We start from the raw sequence: 10,674 nt of genomic DNA, 5'->3' as shown, positions 1-10,674 counted from the left end.
CGTACCGTACACTAACACGCACACACAGAGTAAATTATGGGAAAATTGATGTCAAGACCTATCAAGTATGAAGGGCCTTTTAAAACCAACCTTCAGAATGTGCTAATATTTACACATTCCCAAACCACCTGGAAATATGTTCCCACTGCTTCAAAATATTTTCAATGTTATTTAAATGTATATGCAGCCATTCACAGTTGTGCACAAATTTACCCTAGAATCTAATGATAATATGATTTCTTTGAAAAAGCACCTGGCCCAATCCTGCCTTTATAAGAAGTCAAAAACCCTATTCCAACCAAGAGGGAGTCAGGTGATTGGTTTGTATTATGTACGTGTAAGGTTTAGGTCCTTTTGTAGAGAGCTCTATCAAAGATTTGCTAGAAATGAATAGTTACAGTCCATAAGTGAACCCACTATTGACTTTGTTTTGGGTTCCATTTATATGTTCTGCTGAACTAGAACAAATAATCTTTATTTTCATATGTCCAGCTCCATCTGGACTCAACTGCAAATACACACAGAAACAAGAAGTTTATTTTGAAATCTATTTTAAATATATCACTGTATACCTGTGGTTTTAAAAACAAAGCAAAAAAAAAAAAAACAAACTAGAAGCTTTCATGGTCCTTTTAATTCTCCCGCAGGTAAAAAAGGGTGAGCTTAAAGTCACTAGAGCCTATCTGCACCTGTGTTTCTTTCTTCCCAGTAGCAATAATTATCCTCCTTACGAATGAAGTGTGACATTTAATTGCCTATAAACACATTTTAAGATCTGGAGATGGATGTTACTATTCAATTGGAAAATGCAGTGAGTTTCTTCCAGGTATTGATATGATCACAGCACGTCTCTCTCTCTGCTGTGGGTCGGCATCACGTCGCTCCAGAGGGCACCCAGGTGGGCACCGCTTCTGTTCAGTAGGATTTGTGTACATCCAGAGTTTAAGAGGTGAAAACCCAAAGTACTCCATGAAAAAATCATGTAATAGAGTAGGGACAGATCCTTTCTGCCCATTACATGGGGTAAAAATCTGACCCCTTTCCCAGTTAGGTTGGTGGAATTCTTGATGGTAATACTACGTCTTCAAGTTAAAATATATGTTGCTTCAGAAGAGTTAATAATGCAAGATTAATAGCTGTTATAAGCACTTGGAGACATCAGGAGTTTGTGTTATAAAATGTAATAAGCACATCAACAGATGGTCTGGTAGATGCTTATAAGCCACGGTTACAAGCACGCGATTGACTTGTTGGACTCTGTAACAATCTCCACAACCGACTGGCCATGTATTCAAACACCCCTCAGTCACTCATTAACTCTTTGTAAACTATTTACGCACAAGCCATTAATACACAGCGCGATCACATCGCCACCGTCTGCAACAGAAGCAGGATGGAGCCCTAATTACTTGCAACAGTTTATTAATTCAATACATTAACGGGAGGCACGTTTTGACAGCCGCCGTGCCGGAGCGGGGAAGCCGACAGACGCTGGAAGCGAGCGGCAGCTGTTCCCCTGCACCTATCGCTCGCCTTCGAGGTGTCTTTTTTGACTAATTTATCACATTGGGAAACACGAAAGGGGAGACGAACTTGAGAATACGGAGGTTTGGCAGGGAAGTGAAACTGCGGCTGCTGTGCTGCGCCGCGAAGGCTCGGCGCGGTTGCAGAGTGCATCGGCAGCCCCTTAAAACGCCGTCAAAAAGGCACAAACATCAGCATAATTTATCGGCGGCTATTTTAGGCAGGTGCACGGGAACTCTAAATATACGGCATTCACCACATGCTGCAGTTGCTATGGATATGATATCTCAGGCCTGTAACTAGGGTTATAAATGTTGTTGTGTGCTTATTATTGTTGTTGTTATTAAAACATGATTTTTATAGTTATTCTTTCTCAGCTGCTGCTCCTAAATCGTCCACGTAACTGCATACCTCTTTGTCTGAAGGAGGGACATCTATGGGAAAGAAGTAATAAACAATACCCTTTTTTCCCTTATGCTTTTTAATATGCTCCAGAAGGGACCAATTTTGAGCCCCTGTTTGCGGTAGCATTAGGGCCAGGAAAATTTGAAATCACTCAGAACCAAAGAAGTGTACTTCAGTTGGGTGTACCTGATTAGTACTCTGGTATTTAAGTCTTGCATACATCAAGCATGTCCAATCCTTTTTTTTTCGCTTCCATTTGTCCTACGACATCTCCCGCAGCTGCGGGGATTCTGCTCAGCCCTCTTGCTGTTATGGTGAGATGGTTTCTTCTACCCAAATCCTGCCCAACGCTACAGATGTGGGAAAGAAAAGAGTTCTGGTGGATGGAGATGCTCTACAGACACCTTGTCCACCGCAGAGGAGTTAACAGCATCCCCTTGAGTGTGCACTGTGCTCCCATCTGCTTGCTGAGAGGAGACTGAGCGTTTTCCTGTCATTAGGAGTCTGTGGAGGTCATTGGCACCTGATGCAATTCCCAGCAGAGCAAAAAGTGGAAAACATGGTAAGAATGGGCTACCCACACTTTGCCTAACTTTGAAGGGCTTTTTATGAGGCTACAAAATACAGTTTTTAAATGAAGATTTTGGGGGAAAAGGAGTGATGTCCAAGGATTTGGAAGCGTTCTTTGGGTGTACAACTCATACTCACCCAGGTTGTTTAAAAGATAAATCAGACTTTTTATTGGGCAGTGTAGTGATAGTACGAGGGGTAATGGTTTTAAACTGAAAGAGGGTGGACTTAGATCAGCTATTAAGAAGAAATTCTTTGCTGTGAGGGTGGTGAGGCCCTGGAACAGGCTGCCCAGAGAAGCTGTGGATGCCCCACCCCTGGAAGTGTCCAAGGCCGGGCTGGCCGGGGCTTTGAGCAACCTGGTCTAGTGGAAGGTGTCCCTGCCCATGGCAGAGGGTTGGAAATAGATTATGTTTAGGGTCCCTTCCAACACAAACCATTCTATGATTCTATGATAATTCCTATCCAGCTCACTTACCTACCCACATGTACCTACAACAAAAACGTTCAGCCCGGAACGGAGCCTGCATGAGGTGAGCTGGGAACTTGAGGAGCCCCTGGAGATGAAGAGGCGGCTGCCGTGGGTGCTCTCTGGCACTGGGAACGTGGCAAAGGCCACGCACGGAGCTGCAGAGACCTTGAAGAAGCAGCACCTCGAGCAGACACAGGCACTGCTCCACGGCCGTGACCTTCGTCCTGGGAGCTGACACGGCTGGAGAAGGCAGGAGAATAAATCTCAACGACTCCCTCACGCCGGTAATACAAAATGTTCAGATGCTTAAAGGTTATGACAAGCTAGCGTCTGGTAAAGAGGTCAGTCTGCCCTGAAAGCGTTGCAGAAGCCAAAATAAAGTCTAGTCAAGCCTATGAGGAGTACGAGCATTGAGGCAGGGAAAATAGTGAGGCCTCTTTCTCCCCAGTGGTGGCCCCAGAAAGCAGCGGTAAGGCTGCTGTTAAAATTAAAATATGGCTGAGTATTAGGATATTTGCCTTGGGCAGATATATGTTTTGAGAGACCGGGGTCAGTGGCTGTTTTAACCGCGTTGTTTCATCCCCACTGCCACACTTCCTGAATTTTCCACTTAAGCGGCATTTTAAACAGGACACAGGTATGCTGGTGGCATTCGGCATCGCACTCTAGAGGGTAAAATGTGTGTGTGTGTCTGCATTCATGCGTTTCTTTCTGTCCATCTGTCTATCTCAAGGCCATAAACCAGCAGTGGAAAAAGAGAAGGCATGAAGCCCAGTGCAAATGGAGAGGAGGAATGATTGCAGAACCAAGGGAACAGAGAAGAAAGATATTTTGTACCATTGGGGAGGATGGAGTCGTGATAAAATGATTTCTTACACCAATGAAAATCCTAGTTTAGACTTTATGCACAAAAAGAAAGGAGGGGAAAAGATTGCACAAATCTAGGCACACAATATACACTGAACAGTGCATACCTTATTTTAAAAATGTTTTATTCATTATCAGTGGCCCTAGGTAGGAGACATTGCCAAGGATCGGGACCCCTGTGAATTACTAAGCAATAACAAAAGAACAGTGACTGCTCTAGTTTATAGCTGAGGCAAGAGGCAGCAGGCACAAAAAGTGGAAGTGAAGTCTAAGCTGGTGGGAGAATGACCTGACAACAAGTTAGAAAAAAAATGGAGGGATGGTTTCCCCAAATCTCAGCAAAAATTGCAAATGGCCATCATTTGGGAAGCCTTTTCCTAACACATCTGTGATGTATTTAGATGGACCTGGGAAGACTACAACCTATAGTTTGACCACCTGATCTAATGTATTGGCTGAAATATTTCCCTTTGGGGCTGGGTATTTTTATATACAGTCAGTTTTACCTTCTTCTGATGAAGTTCTAACAAAACATCTTCACCTAATAATCATCATCACATCGCAATGCAAAGAAAGGCTTGAGGTATTCAAGCTGCTTTTAGGATCTGAGTGGTGTTCAACCATAAGGTGCCAGATCTAGGTTCTCAGTAAATAAAAACTTCTCACCATACGTATCAACCTCCTTTGCGCAGGTCTATAGATAAAAGCAGAGCACACAGTGTTGACAAGGAAATAGATTTCACCATGAAGCACTTTGCGCATTACCATGAAAACTAGCTTTAATCTGTCCAAATTATAACTCTTTAATTTTGCACATAGCACATGTAGTACAGCCTGCTTGAGGTTTGCATAGTCCAAGATATGACCGTGCTGTGGTTTTACATGCTGAAAAAATCCTGACTTAAATATTTCCACTGAAAATAACAGGACCGTGCTTGGAGAAAGATGCCAGCACACAAGAGCTGAATCTGATTAGAAGTGTGCACTGAAGCTGAGCATGTATATGTGCATGGCTGGCACTGAAAGCTGCTGAGCACGTGAAAGGGTAAGGAAAGCGCAACACTGGGCTCAGCTCTCTTCTTAACCTCTTAAGAGCATTGAGCTGTGGGCACCTCAGCATTCACAGGAAAACAGCTTCTTCCTATGTACCTCCACAGCATAAAAGGTAAAGATCTCCTGGCAGAATCCAGCCAAATAATTCCAAATTATGAATTTTACACCAGCAGATCAGGAGGAGGGAAAGCACTGTGAATGCCTCCAGTTCAACAATGGGCTGTTGCTATTTTATATATATATATATATATATATATATATATATATATATTTTCCTTCTAAAAGAATCTGACAGATTCCAGAAACAACTGTTATGACACCTATAGGACTATTTATATGAGACTGTAAGCTTTTTAGGGGCACAGCGCATCTTTTTGTTCTCTTCTTGTGTGGCATCCCGTACAACGTTTGTCCATGATGTACCCTATTCGTCAAAGTAATGAAAGAAAGACTATTTCATAACAAAAAAAGATCTTTATGACAGCAGAATGATAAATGATAAGGCACCCAGTTCCCACTTCAGCTCTGTCTTTACACAACAATACATTAATTTGTAAACAAGACATTACAATTTATGCTGCATCAACGCCATAACACGCGTAGAAAGGACACTTGTTCTGCTGGGTATCCAGCACTAGTAGAAGGCACAGCTGTTCAGAGCAATAGCAAAAATTTACTGGACACAAAGATCTTTCTGGTCCAATTTAACTGCAGCCTTGAGAGCCAGTGCACAGTTGATAAAATTGATGGTAGACAGATGCATGGCAGTCCAGGAGAGTTTCATACGGAAATGCCTTATTCTCCTGCACTGAATCTTGAGAGAGTTGTGTCACCACCCAAAATGGCACGCACCCATGTTTTGACTTATTATTGAATTATTGACACAGTCCTGGATACATGTGCCTGTCTGGCAATTCTGCCTGTTGTACTCGGTGATGATTTTCACCCTGACTTCTGTGGTGCAGAATAAAGCCTTTTCATCTTTCCTAAGGGGTATGAGAGAGAATGTGTAACTAAGACAACACTACTGGACCATTCTGACAAGGCAAATGGTATAAAAATGGACAGAGAAGCTACAAAAACAGGTGTAAGGTTGTATAAAATGATGTAGTAACATAACAGAAGCCTCATGTAATACAAGATGTTCAAGAAGAATTCAGGCTTAAATGTAAAAACTTAATTTTGACATTTGCATTAATAATGTGACATTTGCATACTTCTTAATGTAGGGTTTTTTTTTTTGAACCAGAGCGCAGCTAATGCTCACAGATGTCTGCTTTCTTCTACTTCAGCATCATTTTGATATCTCCCCATGCCAAAGTATTACAACAAATCTGTGATTACTCAGGACACCCATATGCTGTGCAGCATGGCTACTACGAGCTTCGGCGACACAGCGGGAACACGGCCCACGGTTTCCGATCCCGAAAAGCCCAAACCTCTTCTGCTGCAACTAATCCCATCTCCCCACATTTGGGGCCTGGGTGCGCAATGTCATTGCAGGAGACTAGCGAACAGTGGAGAAATGTGCGTAAAACAGGCAATATTGGGAGTATTCACTGGAGATCCTGGGTATGGCGGGGGACACACGTTGGCTCCCTCCGCTAAGCCAAGCCTTGGCAGTCCCAGCCCTCGCTCCCGCCTAAGCCTCATCCCAAGAGCCGCGTGCTATAGTCGTGCTGTTTGACTCAGAGGCGCGACAGCAGAATCACAGAATGTCAGGGATTGGAAGGGACCTCAAAAGATCATCGAGCCCAGTCCCCCTGCCGGAGCAGGAACACCCAGATGAGGTTACACACAAAGGCGTCCAGGTGGGTTTTCAATGTCTCCGGAGCAGGAGACTCCACAACATCCCTGGTCAGCCTGTTCCAAATTGAACGCAGTAAATAAACAAACAGAACACGTGAAAATCAAAGCGACGCGTTTCTCATTCCCCCTGACTCGGTCCCTTCCGTTTTAATTTTGCGTTCCTGCGGAACACAGAGGTGTCGGCACTAGGAAGGGGGTCGCTCGTTGGCTCTCCCGCCGTTCTTTCCCGCCCGGTCCCCCGGCAGGATGCTCGCTGCGGCCATCAGGGCTCGGTCGCCGTCTTCTTTTTCCCCTTCATCCCGCCGGCTCGGCCGCCGGAGCGGCGGGAGCAGCACAGCCCGGCCCGGGGTGCAGCCGCCCCGCTCCGCTCCGCGCGGCGCCGCTCCGGCTTTTGCCTCGCGCCCGCTCGCGCCCCGCCGCCGCCTCCGCGCGCGCCGCCGCCGCCGCCTGAGCGCGGGGAGCCTGCGAGGAGAGAGGAGGGCGGGGGGCCGGGGGGTGAGCGTGTTTGAGCGCGCGCGCCCCCGAGCGAGAAGAGGGCGCGTGCGCGCGCGGGAGGGAGCGGGCGGGCGCGAGCCCCGTCCCCGCGCGGCCGCAGAGCGGAGAAGCGGCGGCGGGCGCGGCGGAGCGACGCCGGGGCTCTTGTTTACCAGCGCTCGCTCTGCGTCGTGCGAAGGCAGCCAGCGCGGAGGAGGAGGAGGAGAAGCAGGGGGAAGACGCGGCGGCAGAGCGCTGCGAACCCTGCTGCGAGCGAGCGGCGAATTAATCGGGAGGAGCGGCAGCAGCGAGACCCTTCCCCCCGCCACCCGCTTCCCTCCCGGAGGAATTTACAGACCCTTCGCAACAAGCTCCTGGGCTTTGACCTTCAGCAAACCGGATCGCCTTCCTCGTCCCCCCCCGCCGCCCCCCCGGCTCACACACGCACACCTCGTCCCGGCTCCCCCTCCCCCTCCCCGGGCTGGGCAGCGCGAGGGGAAGGTTTGCAGCGCGCGCACACCCAGAGGAGGAGGCAAAAAAAAAAAAAAAAAAAAAGGATTTACAAATTCGCTGGGTGGTTTTTGTTGTTGTTGTCGTCGTCGTCCTCCCCCCCGCCCCCGGCGCGATGGCAAGGCGGCTCGGAGGGATGCGAGGAGGAGAGCTGCGGGGGGAGGAGGCGGGGTGCTGAGCCGCTCCGCTCGCCCTGCTGCTGCTGCTGCTGCTTTGTGTGTGTGTCCTGGATTTTTTTTTCTTTTTTTTTTTTTTTTTTTTGAGAAGGAGCCTGTGGCAGCGGCGCCGAGGAGAGGAAGAGGAGGAGTAGGGGGGAAGCCTTTTTAATTCATTTTCGCTCCAAATTCCGCATTTCGAGCGCTCTGCAGCCAGCCGGACTTGTGGCGGTGTTGTTGTGGGTGGTGGTTGTGCGTGGGGTGTTTCCCCCCCGCCTCCCCTCGCTGAGCGGGGAGAGGAACCGGGGGGATCCCGCCAGGGCAGCCCCGTCCCCGCGCGGAGGGACGGCGGAGCTGTTGTTGTTTTGTAATAAGATTGTCTGGGTCGCACCCCCCCCGGTTTTTGTGTCTGTGTGTGCTCGGCTGCCTCCGTGTGCGGTGTTTGAAAATGGAGGTTGAAGATGCAGACTGCCAGCCCCGATGTGCCTCATGTTTGCGACTCCCGTGCACCATGTACCACTGCAGCCGGCGCTGAGGGGAGACGGCGGCGCCCCCCGCCCCGCCGCCCCGGACACAGCGTCGCCCCGGGGCTTTCATGCCTTGTTGTTGTTGTTGCCCTTAATACATCTTGAAGATTCTGTGTATTTTTGGTGTGGTTGCTCCGGAAGATCAACACCCAGGGACCTCAGAAACCCTCCGGTTTGCCAGCCCGAAGGGTCTTGTTTTTTTACGTTTTTTTTTTTTTTGAGGCAACGTGGATTTATTTATCCAGCCCCGCGTCTCGTCTGCCTTTTGCCTCCTTCGTTATTTTTAGAGGACGGGGAGAGAAAAGAAAAGCGAACAATTTTGGACTTTTTTTTTTTTTTTTTTTCGGGAAAGGAGGATTTTGTCCAATTAAAAAAAGAGGAATGAAGTCTGGCGCTGGAGGAGGGTCCCTCGCCGTCGTCTGGGGGTTCCTGCTCGTCTTCGCCGCACTTTGTCTGTGGCCAACAAATGGGGAAAGTGAGTACGGTGCGTGTCGGCCGGGGGTTGGGGGGTCGGCGAGGGGCCCCCGGGGCGGGTTAGGGAACCGCGGGGGAGGGTCCCGGTGTGGGGTGAAGGGGGTGTGAGGGCGTTGGCTGTTTGGGGGGGGTGTGAGGGGTTCCCTGGAGGGGTGTGTGTGAGGGGGGGGTGTGAGGGGCGCCCCCCGTTTCCCGCCGCGCTGAGCGGGGCTCGCCCCTGCCAGCGGGGATGTGCGTGTTTTTCCTCCTGTTACGCGTCTGCTCCTCCAGCACGTTTAACAACCCGGGGCTGCACGTCTCCTTTCCTTCCCCCGGGGAAGGGGAGGGGGTAAGGGGGGGGTGTCTGTATTTTACACACGGGCTCGGCAGAGCCGCAGCCCGGAGGAGGCGGGGGGGGTCGCGATGCCCATCCGTTCGCTCCTTTGTGTTTCCCCCACCTGAGCCGCCTACTACTCCTAATCCCCTCCAGAGCCCGGTGCAGTGTTTAGACCTCTGCAGCCAGCGCTGCGAGCTGCGTAGTAAACACTTGCAGGCTGGGAAGAGCCATGCTTGCTTTCCCCGCATGGAAAGAGCTTGATCTTTGTCAATATTTAGAGGCTGTATGCAAGAATTCCTGGAAACAAGCGCCGTGCCTTTTATTGCCGCTTTACTACCGAGGAAAGGTTTTCACTCGCTTCTGCTCGGGGTGCAGAATTACGGCGGCATCCCGCAATCTAAAGGTCAAAGTCTGCTGTTATGATTTTTTTTTTTTTAAATTTATTTCTAGGTCGTTAGTTCTTGTACGTAAATAAAAACGCTTGATAGCCGGATGGGCTATATTCTTGAAGGTGTGTTCTTATTTTTTCTTTTAATGTAAGCAGCTGTGTTGCATCCAGCATTAAGGTTTGTGCAGTTGGCAGCGTGCGGGCTGTTTCCTCCGCGTGTGCGAGCGCTGCGCCCAGACAAACGTGGTTCATTGTGCGCGGCCGCGCTGGCAGCACCGCGGGGTGCGGGTCCGTCCTGCCCTCGGCCCCTGCCCATCGCTCTCCTCTGCCTTCGCTCGCGAGTTGCAAAACCCTCGACTTTTGTTTTTGTGCGTTTCCAACCTGTGATTATCTTGCAGCGCCCGCCCACTTCGGTCGCAAGGGGGAAATAAAGGGGGCAGGGATGGCTGGCGCTGCGATTGATTAGGCTGCAATCATCACCATATTAATCCCCGGTGCTGATCGTTTTGTTTTTTTTCTGGTATGTCGGGCTCGTGTTGGATTGAGGATCTCTTGCATGAAATTAGCCTTCCCTTGGTTTCTGGAGTGCCGGGGAGATGGTAAATGTGCCTTGGAGCCCAAGCGTTTAAAAATCTGCTCCCTCTGTTCCTGCGTCTGTAGAAACAGGGATGTTTCTTTACTGCATCTTGATGCTTTAATGTCTTCCGCTGTGTGTGTTTTTCAAGATACTCCTTGAGCTGTTGTTGTGTGCCTCTCATTTTCCAAAAGATACTTGTTGTTGGAGAGAAGGGAGGGAGAGATGAGTTTTCTCTGTTTTAACTGTAAAAGGGTAAGAACTTAGAAGCTAGAAAGGCTTTTCTACAAGTAGTAGTTTCAGGTTGAAGAGAAAGGGAAGTTTTTTAGGATGCACTGGCAATGAGGCTGACTACAGAAACCAAAAGTGAGCAAGAAACGCATGGATGGAGCCTGTAATGCATGTTGAGTAATACTGTGTTTCATTAGCTAGTGAATGCCAATTAACTACTTGCAAATTAAGGCCGTACTTAGGCTTTTGCGTTGCAGTGGCAGGGCCAGTTAGGGCTGGAGAGCCACAGTCTGTCTTCTACGAGTTGAACTTTTTGGTTAGAGCT

At 48.9% G+C, this 10,674-nt stretch overlaps 1 protein-coding gene and 1 long non-coding RNA gene across 4 annotated transcripts in view; one reads left to right on the top strand and one right to left on the bottom strand.

Moving 5' to 3' along the window:
• Nucleotides 1-5,345: 5,345 nt before the first annotated feature.
• Nucleotides 5,346-7,607, bottom strand: LOC309443535. The gene is made up of 2 exons (XR_014184812.1): nucleotides 7,533-7,607; nucleotides 5,346-7,162 (listed from the first exon to the last, which is right to left on the bottom strand). It is a non-coding gene; the product is annotated as an uncharacterized lncRNA (long non-coding RNA).
• A 367-nt stretch (nucleotides 7,608-7,974) lies between these two features.
• IGF1R (insulin like growth factor 1 receptor) overlaps nucleotides 7,975-10,674 on the top strand; it is a 167,783-nt gene continuing 165,083 nt past the window's right edge. Inside the window, exon 1 of one of the 3 annotated variants that reach the window (XM_082060537.1) lies at nucleotides 7,975-8,841. In XM_082060537.1, the coding sequence (XP_081916663.1) occupies nucleotides 8,748-8,841 (94 nt within the window). In that variant the 5' untranslated portion in view covers nucleotides 7,975-8,747. Of the gene's footprint in view, nucleotides 8,851-10,674 lie in introns of all 3 variants that reach the window. The other 2 variants (XM_082060536.1, XM_082060535.1) reach the window with 2 other exon arrangements.

This window comes from Streptopelia decaocto (genome assembly GCF_964273445.1).
Source record: "Streptopelia decaocto genome assembly, chromosome: 9".
NCBI lineage: Eukaryota > Metazoa > Chordata > Aves > Columbiformes > Columbidae > Streptopelia > Streptopelia decaocto.
Note: the sequence above shows the minus strand (reverse complement) of the source record. Positions and strands in the feature narration are given on the sequence as shown.